Source organism: Esox lucius, chromosome 2 (assembly GCF_011004845.1).
Source record: "Esox lucius isolate fEsoLuc1 chromosome 2, fEsoLuc1.pri, whole genome shotgun sequence".
Lineage (NCBI taxonomy): Eukaryota > Metazoa > Chordata > Actinopteri > Esociformes > Esocidae > Esox > Esox lucius.
In genome coordinates this window covers 3,557,925-3,576,533 of record NC_047570.1, presented here as the reverse complement: position 1 = coordinate 3,576,533, position 18,609 = coordinate 3,557,925, and the positions used below count along the sequence as shown (strand labels likewise).

Genomic DNA, 18,609 nt, shown 5'->3' with positions numbered 1-18,609 from the left:
GATAGCGTTTGATTCCTTTGTAACCAATTAGATTAGAAGTACATCCTACTGCCGTTTTCACCGCAGTAAGATGTTACGCAAACCTGATTGGGTGGCCCAATAGTCAATCTGGCAGGGCACAGGCCCTGCGGTGGCTTCGCCTCTGGTGCAGTTGTTTCTTTTTATTTTTTTTACGGAGCTTAAGTATGCAAGTATGCGATTTGAGATTCAGACAAATGTAAATAGTGAGCCCTAGCGGCTGTTCTGGATACATCATCAGCCGCCTGCGTCACTCTAAGCAGGAAGTGGGATTTTGGGAGAGCCGGAAAAGCGGAGCTAAAAGAAATATTCCATCTTCAAACTCTAAGGATTGTTAAGGGTTGCATTCTTTTTCATATCAAATATTTTTTGAGAGGAGGGAACCTTCAGAAAAAGTAAGTTACTAATGGAGATGTATTTCTACTGTAATAATGAGGCGCTCCAAAATGTTGCAGACTAAATAGAAAAACCAGTGCGAGCTTGACCAGTGATATATTGCTAACCAGCTAAAGCATAGCTAACTGGAACAGGAAATACCATCACTTGCACTTCAAATATACTAGCCAGAAATTGATGCTTGTTCAGTTCCAACAATTCTAATACCTATATCATTGTACAGTACCATCTCCTCCCTTTGTTAAACCACTGTCACTGCACATCCTGTGTCACAAGAACTGATAAATCTCAGCAGGAGTGGCTTTTTGCAATGATGAATAATGTTCATGCAAATATTGTTAGCTGCAAGCTGTTTCAATGTCAGTAGTTTGTTTTATGCCAAACGGTGAGGGCACTCGAACAGTAAACATATTTGAAGTACATTTTGTAGTTCCGGTATTGTTCATACGGAGTGATCCTTTGGGACCAACGTTGTACAATAGTGTACTGAAGAACGCGGAAATCCTGATTACATAGTGAATTCCCAGACGTTATGAAAAAATTCTAATTAAGTCTTATATTTTTATGGTTTCTTTTTAAAGACTATTTCAATGTTTGTGTTGGGTATTTGCAGGCTTAAAGTAGTGTGACGGTCGTCTACACAATGTGAAAAAAAAGCCATGGCATGGCTAGCTGCACCCTTTCTTACTCAATACGTTTTTAATGTGCATTGCCGGACCGTGGTACATGTATGCCAGAACTGAACCATACGGAAGACTATCATTCTGTTGTGGTTGTAGTGAACCCCTCCTCTGCCTTTTCCCCTGTCGGAATGAATGATGAAGCCACGTCGTTTACAAGCCGCTCATTGAATACAGATGCTACTCTTGTGCTGAGTCAGGCCTTGTTTCAAAGTGGTCCTTGTTGCTAAAACTTGGTTGTGGGATAAAAGCTATAAGCAACTTTCCCTAAAAAGCTAAATACACTACAATACTCCTGACCCTTTTGAAACACATCCCACTTTGTTGTAAAACTAATTAAGAGATGCATTTTGAATGACTCTTGGGTTATTGTCTGTCTTATCATATTCATATGGATACAATGTTCGTAGTAGCTCACAGAATAATTCAAGCCATTGGTTTAGGCAGTTATTTCTGGGGGGCGCACTAACAACCCAGTTTAACTAGCCATGTTCTCCCCCAGATGTGGAAGGCAGCAGCAGGTCAGTCGGTCACAGTGCCGTTGGATGCTGGAGGTGATGACTGGGAGACAGACCCAGACTTTGAGGTGAGCCAGCCATGGGCATTGACACCCTACTTAGATTTCAACTGTTTCCACTATCTCATTCATCTCACTTCCCAGTACATCATTTTCTGTCCTTAATCCTCATTCCAATTCATACTCATCCCAGCTATCGCATTACATCTTCCTGTCCTTATTCCCTGCTGACCACTTGTCCACTTTGTTTCCATGGTGTCAGAATGATGTTTCCGAGAAGGAACAGAGGTGGGGGGCCAAAACAGTGGAAGGCTCTGGTCACCAGGAACACATAAAGTGAGTACCACTGCTTCCATCATCATTCTCCACAACAACGGCCTGTTTATTTCAGTGGTATTGGTGCCATTTATAATATGATCTTGCCTTTTTTCATTAATGGTGATAGTGAGACTGCATATTTTCTTTTGTCATCATGTTTTTGGTGAGTTAGTGAACCAGTTTAAAGCCCACAGTCATTTGTTGACTGTTAATACTCTCCTTCAAAACCCCTGATTGTCACTGAAACCCAAAGTAATCTTTACCATTTTAGTTTTGTCCATTTTCTATTTTCCTCTGGTCAGTATCCACAAGTTGCGTGAGAACGTGTCATCAGAGCACAGTGACCTAAGGCAGAAGGAGCTAGCCAACATGCCCAAGGCCTCGGACGGCTACGGGGGAAAGTTTGGGGTGCAGCAAGACCGCATGGACAAGGTAAGTGGGGATCACCTATATATTTACTAGGTTGGGGAAAAGCCTGTTAGTCCATTGGCAAATGACTGTGAATTCGTCCTTATCCAATAACTCAGCGCTCAGTAGCTGTATTACAGATTCTGAAGAGTGTGTGGACTAATTCACAACCGTACGAGCTACACAAGCAGACACTTATCTTGCATTAACTACAAATTTTGCTACGTATTGGCTGGATGAAAATAAAGAAGATTGTTTGTTTGTGTGACGTTGAAGTGTTTTCATATTAATGAGGATGATGTGCATGCCAGTAGCATTGGCTGAACTGTCTGAGAAGGCAACTAAACTCAAAAAGTTACTTCTAGTTATTGGTTGTTATTGGGGTTCATATCTTGGTGTTTTAGATTGTACTGGCATTTGAAACAGGGCAAGTAACTCTGGGAGGCAGGCACACTTGGCTTTCACCTCCCTTATGTTCAAGTCCAGTTGAGTCACTAGTCCAAATGGCTGTGAGTCCAAGACACCAAGGGTCAAGTCACAAGTCTCCATGATGAAAGTCAGAGTTCGGATATATTCTTTTAAAGTAATTAATTTGACCTGATCTGATTTCATAACATTGTCAATGGTGTATTTCAGTCTCTTGCTGATATGTTTATTTCAACACATACAGGAATGTTGGCATGCTTTGATCGATTCATGGCAAAAGCAGCTGAGCTAATCATTGTTATTTGAGTATTGTTTTCATCCACATTGCTCTGGGACTGTGTGTGTAGGGTGTGACAGTGAAGAGGCAGTGGGTCATTTGACACTTCCACCCCTCTCTCTGTATGTTTTCATCCGCACTGTCTGTACCCAGTTCAGTGTATGGTGAATGTGATGACCAAGCACTGTTTACCCCACTGTGTGACTCAGCTGTCGACACCAAGTGAAACCTCTGGCTGTCCCAGCACTGAGCCTCACTCTGATTTCATGGATTTCCTTATTTATTTTTGATAGTTTGTTCCTTTATCATTTTACAGTTGTCTAGGGTTGTGTTATGATGGTAATACTTCCCAGGCATAAGTCTCATATATACAGCTCCGGAAATGAAGAGACCACTCCACCTTTTTCTTTCCTTTCCAAAATAGTTTAAAAGGAAAGTTTTGAGTGAAGAACAGTAGTGTTCAATTTGCAGTGGTCTCTTAATTTTAACCCTTCTGTTCCTCACTCAAACCCTTCCCTTTGACTTTGTTGGAAAGGAAAGTAAAAGGTGCCGGGTCTGTTAATTGTTTTCGGCGTTTTAGGGCCCTATAAGATTTCTTTGCCAATACTGTTATATTATTTTTTTTAAAGTACTGGTACAATACAGTGCCACTAGTAAACTTAACAAATTACACTTCATTTTTGGAAACTGGCAGAGCGAGAGCTCCATTTCTGATATTGCTGCCGTCTTGCATGGCTAGATTTTACACTGTTTGAGAGAGTTGTTTGAGGGGGCTCAGATGCATTCTTTTCCTTGTTGTTGTTTTGTGTACCTTTGATTTGAGATGATCACTACAGTTTATTTTTTTTCTTACCCAATCGATTGTGTGCTGGCAAAATCCTTCGGGTATTGCTCTGCTCTAAATGTTGCAGTTAATGTAGATTGTCGTATTTGGCACTTTCCTGTGTTAAGTCGCTTATACAATTTTCATAAAAGTAACATAATGCACAAACAAAGAGGTGGAGTTCCACAGGACACTCTGCCAGACAACCACCAAGGAACACACGCACACAATGCATACACAGCTTCTCAATTGTGGACACTGATATCAGGTGCAGAGAATGTTTCTACAATGTTGGCCAGATTGTTGATAACTGCAGGGCTTCGGCCCTGGTTAAATGATTCTATACTTGTCAATTCTGTAACTGTACATGCTGCCAGTATACAAATATCATATGTTTTACCCCTGGTATCAAATATTAGTCACTTTCTTTTATTTAAGTCAGTAAGGCAAGCATGTAAAGTATATATTTTGGTGAAACTATCAGGATAAATATGATCAGTTGGAAAATGTTTTTCGAGTAAGTCGTTTTTGCTTTTACTTTGGATATTGTGCTTATTTTTACCATACATTTTCAGGACATTAACACCAGGTTACTTTTCACAAACACGCGTTGGTAATTGTTACATGAAATTTGTTACTGTGGATTGGAGTTGTCCTTGGTTTCAGACATCAGGGAAATAACCTATGTTTGGGATTGTTTTAATAAAGCCAATCTAATTTTAAGATGTCGTCCTCTCCATTCTCCAATTTTCTTTATTTGTATGAGGTTTCAAAACATTGCCAAAACATGATTATTAATCTTTCTCTCCCTCCCACTCACAGTCTGCGGTGGGCCATGAGTACCAGAGTAAGCTGTCTAAGCACTGCTCTCAGACAGATACATCCAAAGGCTTTGGTGGAAAGTTTGGAGTGCAGGACGACCGTGTCGACAAGGTATGTTCATCCTGGTTACATCGGACTCCAGTCACGTGGTCAGGAAAAGATAACTCCATTACTGGATTTAATGCTACTCCTATAGTTAAGGAGTCAACTATAGTACAACCCTGTTTCTAAAAAAGTTGGGATGCTATGTAAAATGTAAATAAAAACCGAATGCAATGATGTGCAAATCATTTAAACCCTGTATTCAATAGAAAATGGTACAAAGACAACATATCAAATGTTGAAACTGAGACATTATTATTTCTTGAAAAATATATGCCCACTTTGAATTTGATGCCTGCAACAGGTTTCAAAAAAGTTGAGATGGTGACATTAAAAGACTGGAAAATTTGTGTAATGCTAAAAAATCTACCTGGTGGAATATCACAACTAATTAGGTCAATTGGTAACAGGTCAGTAACATGATTGGGTATTAAAATACCATTCCAGAGAGGATGGGCCTGTCAGAAGTGAGGATGGGGAGGGCTTCACCACTACGTGAAAGGGCAAATAGTGCAACAATTTAAGAATAACGATTCTCAGCGTAAAATTTAGTTTAGGGATCTCATCATCTACGATACATAGTATCATTAAATAATTCAAAGAATCCAGAGATAACTCTCTGTATGCAATCAATATTGGATGGCCGTGATCTTCGGGCCCTCAGATGGCACTGCATTAAAAACAGCCACAATTCTGTAGTGGGCATCACTGCAAGGGAACACTTCCGAAAACCGTAATCTGTGAACACAGTATGTCGCTGCATCCACAACGACTAGTTAAAACTCGACCATGCAAAGAAGAAACCATATATGAACAAGATCCAGAACCACCGCTGCCTTCTCTGGGCCTGAGCTCATTTAAGATGGACTGAGGTGAAGTGGAAAACTGTCCTGTAGTCTGATAAATAAACATTTGAAATTATTTTTGGGTATCATGGACACTGCATCTTCCGGACTAAAAAGAAGGACCATCCGGCTTATCAGTGCGCAGCTCAAAAGCCAGCATCCATGATGGTATGGGGGTGGATTAGTGCACATGGCATGGGTAACTTGCACATCTGTGAAGGCACCATTAATGCTGAACAGTATATACAGGTTTTGGAGCAACATATGCTGCCAATGTCTTTTTCAGGGAAGGCTGGGTGCTAAACTGGCCTGGGTGCTAAACTGGCCTGCCTGCAGTCAAGACCTGTCACCCATTGAAAACATTTGGCGCATTATGAAACCAAAAACTATGAAAAAAGAGACCCTGAACTGTTAAGCAGCTGAAATCCAACAGCAAAAATGGGAATACATTTCCTTATCAAAACTACAACAATTGGTCTCCTCAGTTCCTAAATGCTTACAGAGTATTGTTAAAAAAATAAAGGTGGTAAACATGCCCGTCCTCGACTTTTTTGAAACATGTTACTGGCATCGAATTCTAAATGGACATGTATTTTTCTCAGTTTCAACGTTTGATATGTTGTCTTTGTAGTGTTTTCAATAAATATGGGGATGAATGACTTGCATATTATAGCATTCTGTTTTTATTTGCATTTTATGCAGCGTCCCAACTTTTTTGGAAGGGGTTGAACATTACATAATACAGAGGCATTTTAGAACAATCTCCCATTTTTCAAGATCCCAATGGGATTGCCCAGTTAGAGAATGGATAGAGGATAGAATGTAAGTATTGTCTATTACGGTACGTTTTGAGTCCGAGTTACACGTCCGCAAAGTGATTTGCCTGTGTTTTCAACTCCAACATGGCGCTCTTCTCTCACTTTTCAGTCTGCTGTTGGGTTTGATTATGCAGGGAAGACGGAGAAACACGCGTCGCAGAAAGGTGACACCACACTCCCTGTCAAAACAACCAAACAACAGAAGATATTGCACTGACATTTTTGTCCTCAGTGACTACTCACATTTCATAACTCTGAGTAGCTGCCCTTTAGCGCCATTCTATCATCAGCTCCCAGTTCTCAGTGTTTTGGGGATAAAAGTTTTAATTTTTAATACACAGACACACACACACACTGGCTTTGGAATGTTATCAACCCCTTCATTTTTCCCACATTTAATTTAGAATTGCTTTATACATATTTTGCCATTAATCTACACCCAATATATCAACAAACTGACGCTCCCCATCCAATCTAACAGCTTAAGAGGAGTTTCATTTAGTGTTTATTTTTGTGCTTTATTTGGTAAGGAGAAAGTGGGAAATATGGTTGTGCTGAAAAAAGTAGTTGGCTGAAATGTACCTGTGCTGCAACGGTGTATTTCTGACGCAGTCTGTTGGACCCCCCTTGGCCGTGGCCTGAGCTTTTTAAAAACACCCACAATGTTTAAATCCCTAATGCAGTTCAGAGTGACCCGGGAGAAAATGTTTCAGAAGGTTGAATGTATGTTTCCTAGCCTGGACCTATATGGTATCAGGATAGATGAGACTTCATCAGGTGCTGTGTGAGTGAGTCTGCTCCTGGCTTTTAGTGTTCCCCAATCCAGCCGCACTCCCATGATTCCATGCAGTGACCACTGTTGTGCACCACTGTCCCTTTTGTCTCTAGAGCAGTGTGCCCAATCCCAAACCAACGCTAGCTCCTGTTGTCCAAAACAGTTGATTTGAAATGGATTGCATTGATCGAGACTGACAGAAGCCTCGCCTTGATGTGTTCTTGGCCTGGTGGAAATGTCTGTTAATTTATAGATAATGCATATATATATATATATTTCTTTCTTTCTTTCAAAATTATTGTATTTATGGGTCTAAAGGTTGGTTTGGAACTGAGCGTTCAGCATTGCGGTCCCCACTCCCTACACACTACTTGCTTCCTTCCTGACCTATGACACCCCCCCCACCCCCGCTTTGCTGTGCAGACTACTCCACCGGGTTTGGGGGGAAATTCGGGGTGCAGGCAGACCGTGTGGACAAGACTGCAGTGGGCTTTGAATACCAGGGCAAAACAGAGAAACACGACTCCCAGAAAGGTTTGTGTAGCGTTTCAAACACACACTTGCACACAAAGAAACACAATCATTTATACACACCTGCATTATTGGGGCAAAAATGGAAAGAAATGGAGAAAGTTGGTTCTCAGAAAGGTTTGCTTATCTAGAAAGGATGTCTCTTCCTTCGCTGCACCCCCTTCCCACACAAACACTGTGTGTGTGTGTGTGTGTGTGTGTGTGTGTGTGTGTGTGTGTGTGTGTGTGTGTGTGTGTGTGTGTGTGTGGGTGTGTGGGTGTGTGGGTGTGTGGGTGTGTGGGTGTGTGGGTGTGTGGGTGTGTGGGGGTGTGGGGGTGTGGGGGTGTGGGGGTGTGGGGGTGTGGGGGTGTGGGGGTGTGTGTGTGTGTGTGTGTGTGTGTGTGTGTGTGTGTGTGTGTGTGTGTGTGTGTGTGTGTGTGTGTGTGTGTGTGTGTGTGTGTGTGTGTGTGAAAGACCAAGTCAAGGCCCATGCCGAGGACTGGCCCTGTACTCATTGGTTACATTTCTTTACAGCAGCAGTTGTCAAACCTAGTCCTGGAGCGCAACAAAATATGCCAGATTTAGTTCTGGTCCGGCACTGATGCAGCTTTAATCCATTTATTACGTTTGATAATGTTGTAGTGCGGGGCTGGAACAAACGAGTGCATGTCCTGTTGCTTTCAAGAATGTGGTTGGTGATCCAGCGTGTTGTAGTGTTCTTGCTGAATATTGGGCTGGCAAAAATCCATCGCTTTGTTGTGCTTTAGCTGTGCTTTACACTGGATTCTGTCTTTCAGGAAAATAATTAGAATTATAATACATCACAGTATTCCTTATTCAAGTCAGTGCTCTGCTTTTTTCCTTTTAACTCTTACGAGATTAGTTAACCCTATCGGATTGGTGAAATCCATGTTGATGCCTGAAAATCCAGTCCCTGATGATTTATTATTTTTTCTGATGACTAACTATATCTGTTGTTTTCTCAACCATGTTACCGCAAAACAACAGATTACACCAAAGGTTTTGGTGGAAAATTTGGAGTGGAGACGGACAAGGTGGATAAGAGTGCCTTAGGATTTGAGTACCAGGGGAAAACGGAGAAGCACGAGTCTCAGAAAGGTGTGCATCCCTTTTGTGCATGCCCCCACACACATGCATACAAACACAGCACTCTTCAGTGACATGTATGGGAACATTTGATACTTGATTTCTCTTAACCTAATTCTATACTTACCCCTATTTGGACTAAATTACCAAATGGGGGTAAATCCTAATGAGGGCATGCTGAATGTCCTTACTCCTCATTTTGGTCAGTTTACTGTTTCTGTGAGGACCTATGTACAATACAATGGTTCCAAACACACTAGTGTTTCTGCTGTTCCTGTAAGTGGGAATAGACAGTGTAGGGTACTAGTGGCAGGGCTGGAAATAATCCCACGAGAATGTACGACTCTCCTCATCATCTCTGCTCAGACTTGTTTTCCTCTCTCCTACACTGCCCAAGATATCTCTATAGCTAAATAGTTCTGCTTGCAGGATCATGTTTTTAAGCTCTGCTTAAGTGTCTGGAAACATGTCACCTTATCATTAGCTTTTTACCTCCCTCATTACACAACCCCAGGCAGAAAGTTGAGGGAAATTGACCTTCCATTCTTACCCACACTGCAACTGGACAATGTTTACAGCCTGGTTGTTTAGCCACTTGGTGGCTGTTATGACATGGGTCCAAGAGGGTTTGAATCTTATCCACTGGGACCATTTTGTTGAGCAAAATTTTATATTGTTTGATATTGTACTGCATGATCTTCCAGGCTAAATTCCCAATGTTGGCCTTCCAAAACAACGCTTGTATCCGTGTCAGTGTTCACTGTGCCTTCACAGATTACGTGAAGGGCTTTGGGGGCAAGTTTGGCGTGCAGACTGACAGACAGGACAAGTCCGCCGTAGGGTGGGACCACCAGGAAAAACTTCAGCTCCACGAGTCACAGAAAGGTACCAATATTGGACTTACCTTAAAAGTTGTTATATTCCAGTGAGCCCCTAGTCATCAAAGTCCACAAAATGTTCTACTGATGCTGTCATTTAGAGGTTTTTACGATTGACTCAATGGGCTTCTGCTTTTTACAAATGTGGTCATTTTGAGGCTTTCACTAGTCAGTGAGGTTCCCCAAGTGCTTCCTTTCTCTAGTGGTGTGGTGTCTACTGCATGCTCTTACGAGGAAGTGGCAACAGAAAGTGAGAATGTCTGAAAATTGACTGGTATAATGCTCAGGGTTTGAGTTCTCCTGTTTGGTAAAAGAAAATGGAATCAATTGATGTGTGTGTTTTGTACTCTAATTCTGTATGATTCCATCATGTTTGTGTGTGTGTTTTTGCTCTGTGTGATAGAAGCATGACCCACAAAGGTGTTCATATCTTTATGTATATCTCTGTTTGTGCCTACTGTGTAACTTATTTCAAGAGATTGGCACTACAAGGTTCTATTTGCAGTTTTCTTTAAATGTATTTGTTGACAGCCTTTTTCTGTTTTATGTTCTTTACCTCTATAGTACTCTAAATACCCCAATTCATATTAGCTTACAAGAAAAGAATAGCTGCCACCATTTTGTGTGGATAGAACCTCTTAGTCAGAAACTCTTGTTTGTATTTGTGCGTTGTATTGTTTCAGACTATAAGCGTGGGTTCGGAGGACAGTATGGGGTGGAGGTGGGAAAGCAGGACCAGTGTGCCCTGGGTTATGAGCACAAGGAGAGGCCGGCAAAGCACGAGTCTCAAAAAGGCACAGCATCAACCGTCCATCCTTTCTCTTTTTCAAGTTCTCCTCTCTTTTGCTTCGGCTCTGTTTTTGGAATGTCTAAACCTCCTTAGCCCTTGGCCCATTCAAAACAACTCTTCCACTGTACATACTTCCTAGGCCGGACAATATCCACAAAAATCCCAATTATGTAAAAGAAATACAAATAAAAAATGCATCACCAAACCCTTTTTCTTTAATTGTCAGCCTTTTTCTTTTGCTTCCTGAAAACTGTGCACGAAGGCTGTGCGGTCGCCTCCCAGCAGTGCATTCTGCCTACCGCCTCCCCGCAACAACATGTGGCTATTGCGTGCTGCTTGACCCGAAATGGCCCCTGCCTGCCACAGTGAAGGGCCTGATCGGCCTCTTTCACTCAATTCCTTTGTCCAAATCCCTTTAACCGTTGTTATTATTTGTTGTGCCTCCTCTCACACAGGTCCATGTTATGCCTCTTATTTGACCCGTTTTGTTTGATTTTAAGTTTCCTCAAATATCCCGTCATGGCTTAACTTTTCTTGACCTCTTGAACATGTACATTACTAAAGGCTCACTAATGATTTATTTTCTACGGTTTATAGACTACTCCCATGGGTTCGGGGGGAAGTTTGGCGTCCAGACGGACAGAATGGATAAGGTACATTGTCTCCATGGTTTGCTTTCTAAAGAGATTTCTCATCTATTCTGTCTACTTACTGTTTTCTCTCTTTTGCCCCCCACCCCCCTTTTTCTTTCTCGCTCGACAGAGTGCTGGCAACTTTGAACATGTAGAGAAGCCCAGCCCTGCCTACCAGAGGACTAAACCTGTGGAAGCTGGTAAGTGACCACAAAGAAAACACTTGTGTGTAACAGAGCACATGAACGGAGTGGAGCGGTGAGAATCTCAGCTCATCACTCACGGAACTGTTCACCCCTCCGCTCCCCTGCTCAAAGCCACATCAGGCCACTCCGCTCATTATCGCTCAGCGCTCAACGCATTTGCTTCGCGCTCCACTCAAATCGCCCCCCGCTCGCTCCAAAAAAGGAAAAAAATCTACATGTAGATTTCACTTTTAGCTCAGACCACAACCCTTTTAAAAAATGCTACATCCAGCTCTCCTTTTCTCTCCTTTGTTATTGTAGGGCCTTTGCGTACAGTGAAGAAACTTTTGAATTCCTCAACTCCCTCTATTAAATACAAATTCACGAACGACACAAATTAAATAAAAAGAACCATTAGGCCTACTTGAATGACAAAACGAATTTGTTTGAATATTACACTATATTTAATTGAAACTTTGTTACAAGTTAAGTATTAAATTTGCTAACCTTTTGCTGTCTTCCCAGCGTGTTCACGTAGCACACTTTTTCGTGTTTTTGAGAGATTTTTCAGATTCCAAAATGAATCTTTACTTACAAAAACGATGTCTCCACATTCGTTTTCTTGTACCATATTATCATTGTTAGTTCGTTTTATTTTAATACTACACCTGTATGACTTGTCATTTTCTTTTTTAAAGTACTTTTTGAACTCCATTATGTCTACTGTCTGTTGTACTGTGTGTTGATGACTTTGCAAGACACAGATGGATTCTGGGTCAGGCCCGACTGAGCATGCTTACACTCGCGTTTGGGCGGAGCGAAATTGGAGCGGGAAATAGGGCGCTCGCTCCGTCCTTTTAAAAATGCCGCTCTGCACTCTGTCCAAAATCCGCCTGCTCCCGCTCCCTGCTCGCTCCCGCGCAACTCCGCTCACATGCTCTGGGGTGTAACCTAATGTTGCAGGCGCATGAAGAAACTCCTGACTCTAGATCCTGTCCACTGTTCAGCACTGTTCAACCATTCTACTAAATGTGGTGGAGTTAAGATCATTGTCCAAAAGCTGCATTTTTATCACAGTCTTTCTCTTTCCATTAAACCTTGAAAGGGGAACCTCCACTTGTTGCGGACTTGGCCGTATATTTGTCAGTTGAGCCACTGAACCATGGGTTTGATTCACACAGCCTTGGGTTTGATTCACACAGCCCTCCCTCCTGCTTTTCCCAGCCGGTAGCAGCACCGGCAGCATCAAGGCCCGTTTTGAAAACATCGCCAAGCAGAAGGAGGAGGAGGACCGCAAGCGGGCGGATGAGGAGAAGACCCGGCGCCAGGCCAAGGAGAAGCAGGAGCAGGAGGAGGCGCGACGCAAGTTAGAGGAGACAGCCAAGGCCAAACCCGCCTCACCCACACCCAGCCCCACCCCTTCTGCCCAGCCTGCTGCACTGTCACCCACACATGCAGCCGCAGACCAAGTTTACCAGGTGAATGACAAACGGTTCTGCCGATCACTGTGCTTGAGTATTGACTGAAATTGTTTAACTCATAATCCCCATAAAACCTTGCAGCAAAACTGGAACAGCCTCTCTTTCTGTTATTACACCATTAATTTCTTCCATAGGGGATTTTGTAATCCACTTGAAATAAGGACTGTGTTTCATGTAGGCTTACACCTTAGCTGTTTTGATAACTGTAAATGTCTAATGTCGTTCACATTTTGCAACTAGGTTTAACTGGGATTATGAAGTGTAAACTATTTCAGTCTATAGTCTAAACATTTTGATGGTGTGATCTTTTTATTTTTTATAATGGGATGGGTTGTGGTATGCAGCAATTGGCAGGAATAACTCAATATAAAGGATGTACATGATACAGTCGTTATGAACCTGTTACAAAGGCCATAAATTGTATAAATGTTTGTAAACAATTATATAGGTTACTCCTTGAAACAACAGTAACAGAATATTACCTTTTCTGGTCTTGCCATGGAGATTGATGCCTATACATAAAGCATTTAGCCTACAGAAAATTATTAAATATCAGGTAATATCAAAAGTTTGGGGTCACTTTGAAATTATCTTGTTTTTTAAAGAAAAGGATTGTCCATTAAAATAAAAATACAGTGTAGACATTGTTAATTTTGTAAATGAGTATTGCAGCTGGAAATGGCAGATTTTCAATGGAATATCTACGTTGGCATACAGAGGTCGTCCTCCTATTCTTGTTCTGAGAAATTGAGGCTATTCCATATGAGATATTGCCAGGAAACTGAAGATCTCGCACAACGATGTGTAGTACATCCTTCACAGAACAGCGCCCACTGTATCTAACCAGAATAGAAAGAGGGGTGGGAGGCCCCGGTGCACCACTAAACAAGACAATAAATACATTTGAAACAGCAGTCTCAATGTCAACAGTGAAGAAATGACTCTGGGAGGCTTTTAAGAAGTGTTGCAAAGAGCCATATCTCAGACTGCACAATAAAAAGAACATTTTAAGTTGGGGAGGAAAAAGAACACAGACACTGGACAGAGGAAGAACTCTGCCTGGAAGGCCAGCATCCAGGACTTGCCTCTTCACCTTTGACGTTGAGACTATATTAGCAAACACAACGTGGAATTGGAACACAGGACTGATGGTTGCTGATAATGGGCCTATGTAAAGACTCCATTGAAAATCTGCCTTTTCCAGCTACAATACTCATTTACAACATTAACAATGTCTACACTGTATTTCTGATCAATTCTGTTATTTTAATGGACAAAAACGTTTGCGTTTCCTTTGAAAACAAGGACATTTCGAAGTGACCCCAAACCTTTGAATGGTAATTTATATGCTTTTAGTAGCCTTAACAAGCATTTTTATGTTTCATCTTGATCATCATAACAGCTTTGATGTTTCACAAGCAAGTGGTATGAATGCAATATTGCGACTTGGTAGTCTTGTTGAACCAGAAAAGATAAACATTGTGCTCATTGCCAATAGCCGTTAGCAAGAGAAATGACAAAAAGCAACTAGACTTACTATACCTCTCATTTAATATACAACCTGAATCGGTTTCTAACGCCTTTATGCGTCTAAAAAATAATAATCTGATTCTAACTAACTACCAATATGTTGAACCAAATAGTGAAGAATACATTTAGAATGATGCTCTGCAATGTGCTGCATGCTTGTGGGGTGACAGACTCCAGTGGCGCAAGTCAAGTTCAATTACAATAAATCATAATTTTTGACATTGTGATGTAATTCCCATCAATGATGGCTGTCAACAATAGTTTATAGACTGTATCATCCCATGGCCCACATTACTACCTTTGATGGGTATGTACATCCATTGTGAAGTAAACTTGTTGTGTAGCTATTCTGGAGCTGCAACAACCGAAGCGTCTCGCCTGGGCTAAAGACAAAAAGGACGGACTGCTGCTGAGTGGTCCAAAGTTATGTTCTCTGATGAAAGTAAATTTAGCATTTCCTTTGGATATGAGGAAGAATATGGAGGAAGAGAAGAGAGGCACTGAATCCACGTTGCTTGAAGTCCAGTGTAAAGTTTCCACAGTCAGTGATGGTTTGGGGTGCCATGTCATCTGCTGGTGTTGGTCCACTGTGTTTTCTGAGGTCCAAGGTCAACGCAGACGTCTACCAGGAAGTTTTAGAGCACTTCATGCTTCCTGCTGCTGACCAACTTTATAGAGATACAGATTTCATTTTCCAACAGGACTTGGCACCTTCACACAGTGCCAAAGCTACCAGTACCTGGTTTAAGGACTACGGTATCCCTGTTCTTAATTGGCCAGCGAACTCACCTGACCTTAACCCTATAGAAAATCTATGGGGTATTGTGAAGAGGAAGATGCGATACGCCAGACCCAACAATGCAAAAGAGCTGAAGGCCACTATCAGAGCAACCTGGGCTCTCATAACACCTGAGCAGTGCCACAGACTGATCGACTCCATGCCGCGCCACATTGCTGCAGTAATTCAGGCTAAAGGAGCCCCAACTAAGTATTGAGTGCTGTACATGCTCATACTTTTCATGTTCATACTTTTCAGTTGGCCAATATTTCTAAAAATCCCTTTTTCATTAGTTGTCAGTTATAATCATCACAATTACAAGAAATAAACACTTGAAATATATCAGTCTGTGTGTAATGAATTAATATAATATACAAGTTTCACTTTTTGAATGGAATTACTGACATAAATCAACTTTTTGATGATATTCTAATTATATGACCAGCGCCTGTATATTGGCTCAGGTTGTTCATCAAAGTTTGGTTGTACTATTTCAGATCGATCATTGCATTTCTGCTTGTTGTGATTTATTTTAATGTCACACTACAATGTAAATGTCACTTTCCTTATTTTTTACCATGCTTTCTGTGATGAATTCATATAGAGGAAAATAAAGGTCCAAAATGGAAAACAATTTATAGTTTAAGGTTTTTGTTTGACCCAGGGGTTCAGATCTGTTGTCTAACTGTATGTCGCCCTCTGCCTGTTGTCAGGACACTGCTGTTTATGAAGAGCCTGCAGAATACAAAGCCAAAGTGACAGAGGATTTGTATGAGGCGGAGCCCAGGCCTGTCACCCCGCAGGTGGATGAGGAGGCTCCCACCCAGGAGGAGGCGCTCTATCAAAACCCTGACGAGACAGCAGGTGAGAGGAAAAGAAAAGGCAAATGGAGAAGCAGGACTGTTGAGTCACTGTAAACTCTGTTACCTTCAGCCAAAACCTGGAGCAAAAAACTGAAGAGCTAGATGTGCCGGACGTTTTGTAGATAAACCGGTTACTAACGTATTGTTTTTAAAGGTATTTATGCTTTTCTCATACAAGAAAGCAACAGCTCATATAAAGAAGTGTGTTTAAATTACGGAACTATTCTTGGTAGCACACATGTAGCATGCATCTAAGAACTTAAAAAAAAAGCAAACTTTTCTGTTCAGCTACTAATGAATCAACACTCCTACAAATGGTGACAACGTAACCTATTTTTTGTCATTGGGTACCGGATTTGGAAAGTAGAGCAGAGGATATTTTCCTATTGTGTTTTGTCTTTCTATGTCCTCTGTGTGTGATGAGTGAACGTTTTCCCTGCAGACGCCCTGACGGACGAGTATGGTGAGGATTTGGGCCAAACTGCGGTGGCGCTGTATGACTACCAAGCAGGTGAGTGTAGGCAGATTTGCATAGATCTTGATCACCTCTTTCTGAAACATTTTGGGGATAACTTCCCCAAAAATGTAAATGATAAACCTGTCACCGTGCCCTTGAGTTTAACCATATTGGGTCCTGTGAGTCGCTCTGCGTAATAGCATTTACAAAATGACTAAAATGTGATACGGAATATCTGCCTTCCAGCTGGCGATGACGAGATCTCCTTCGACCCTGATGACATCATCACCAATATAGAGATGATTGATGAAGGCTGGTGGAGGGGTGTGTGCCGGGGTGCCTACGGCCTCTTCCCAGCCAATTATGTTGAGCTTCGGCAATGAAGCCCGCCCTGCATCAAAACCGCTTCTTATCCTTTTCCCTTCACTTCTGATTCTTCTGTTTCTCACACTCTGTTGTTCTGTTGATCACAGTGCTTCTTTCGAGTGTGCTCAACATTCTCAGGTCTTTCAACTGTCCCTGTCTTTCTTTCTCACCCCAGTCTGTATTGGGTTTAGTGGCTCTTGGCTTTGACAGAGCTACCTGCCTGCCAGGAAGAGGCTTCAGCCTGATTTAAAGACTCTGAATAAAAGATGAATCTTGGATAAACACTTACCCTGGCTTACGCACTAAAGAGGGAGAGTGAGAGGGAGAGCCCTGCTATGACAGAAAGACCTTTAATTGTAAACCAGGCAATCTGAGAAACACTACTCATTAGCTAGTTGCATTCTTGGTTCTATAAGATGCCAGGCGCTCTTGCTGCTTTGTCCCCATTGCACCAGTTAGCTAATTCTCAATTCAAATTTTCCCTCGTAGAATGTCCAAGTTATCGATTTGGTGTTGACACTTAACGTCTACAGTAACATTTAAAGTATATTTTCTCTCTTTTGGAGGTGGGGGATGGATTAAAGTAACCAAGTTAGGCACAACAACTAACACCTGGAGCATGTTTTGTTCAAAATATTGTGACTTCCAGTAGGGTTGGTTGATGTTGAAAGAGCACTTTGAAACAGTAATAATAAGAGGCAGTGGTCAATTGATTGATTGGTGTGTAACTAAATTGAAATAGCTAGTACACTGACCCAGAGCAGTGTCTGAGCTGTGGCAAGGGCTTGTTCTAGCTATTCAGATTTGTACTGATTTCCTTCTTTTTGCTAACTAAAGCCATCTATTTAGTGTTCCAGACATCAAATTAAACATTATGTTTTTGAGGATGTATTGAAAAAAAGTTTACCACGGGTTACTTAAATTTTTGGTGTAATGTGGATTTTGCCTAATCATGGGGCTATACCATTATAGATGTTGTGAATTTCCATTGCTTCTTCAAATCTCTTCCTTTTTGCATAGGCATGAGAAAAGACACTAGAAAGCATTAGAACAAAATAAATCATGGAATTGTCTTTTTAATCACTCACCCATAGTCCTGTGGTAGATGATGTACAAATAAATAGTTTTTATGATGCTCAGAGCGATATATTGGGTAGATTTTTTTTTTTCCCCAGCCATTGTTGCGTCATCGTTGTACGAGACCTGTATATCTCCTGTCACAGGTGTGTTTTCAAGCAACCTGTGGTGGGAGTCTATCATGTGTTCCATGTCTGTCGTGTGTTCATGTGCATGAATGTGGGATTTGGTATTATTGTGTCTGGAGCCACATTGAGACGCTTATCATGACCAGAGTGTGCTGTTGAGTGAACGACTGCAGAGTGATATTTATCAAAAGGGGGCTATTGCTACTTAAAAAATGCTATGTAACAATTTTGGGCTATAAGGGAAGATTGACTCATTGTTTCTAAACTGCAAATTTATTATTTTCAACTACAGTTAGTATCACTACAATCTCATGTCAAGGAGATCAAATGCAATAGTGTAGCTATATGGGTGAGTGGGTATGGGATCGTATAAGTAAATTAATGCAGGTTTTTATAATAAAAAGTGACCTTTAAAAAAAAAATATTTTTCTGTACTTCTGCTTGCTTAAGTCACAACATTTACTTGCTTGTTCTTTTTTGTAAGTAAATCGTTTCAATAAACAATGTATGGATAGTAATTTGGTTACTTTGAATCATTTTTACATGTTATACACCCTGAATTGATTCTTGAAACTAATCCCCAACAGTAAGCACCAGTGGT

At 41.4% G+C, this 18,609-nt stretch overlaps 1 protein-coding gene across 3 annotated transcripts; it reads left to right on the top strand.

Annotated features, from left to right (window-relative positions):
* Window positions 1-248: 248 nt before the first annotated feature.
* On the top strand, window positions 249-18,221 carry LOC105006622 (src substrate protein p85). Of its 3 annotated transcripts, XM_010865250.5 has the most exons (16): window positions 252-413; window positions 1,597-1,680; window positions 1,874-1,947; window positions 2,232-2,361; window positions 4,686-4,796; window positions 6,560-6,614; window positions 7,649-7,759; window positions 8,745-8,855; window positions 9,618-9,728; window positions 10,405-10,515; window positions 11,109-11,164; window positions 11,274-11,343; window positions 12,553-12,806; window positions 15,831-15,981; window positions 16,423-16,491; window positions 16,684-18,221. In XM_010865250.5, the coding sequence occupies exons 2-16, from the start codon at window positions 1,597-1,599 to the stop codon at window positions 16,818-16,820; spliced, it is 1,635 nt and encodes a 544-aa protein (XP_010863552.2). In that variant the 5' UTR covers window positions 252-413; the 3' UTR covers window positions 16,821-18,221. The 3 variants fall into 3 exon arrangements, with proteins under 3 accessions (XP_010863554.2, XP_010863552.2, XP_010863553.2); XM_010865252.5 differs by lacking the exon at window positions 7,649-7,759 and having other exon boundaries at window positions 249-413; XM_010865251.4 differs by lacking the exon at window positions 10,405-10,515 and having other exon boundaries at window positions 256-413.
* The last annotated feature ends 388 nt before the right edge of the window (window positions 18,222-18,609 follow it).

Excerpts from the sequence above, each read along its gene's own strand:
- LOC105006622 (XM_010865250.5), top strand. The coding sequence starts at position 1,597 with ATGTGGAAGGCAGCAGCAGGTCAGTCGGTCACAGTGCCGTTGGATGCT. Across the intron at positions 1,948-2,231 it reads GGTCACCAGGAACACATAAA|TATCCACAAGTTGCGTGAGA; the intron begins GTGAGTACCACT and ends TCCTCTGGTCAG. Across the intron at positions 16,492-16,683 it reads GCTGTATGACTACCAAGCAG|CTGGCGATGACGAGATCTCC; the intron begins GTGAGTGTAGGC and ends TCTGCCTTCCAG.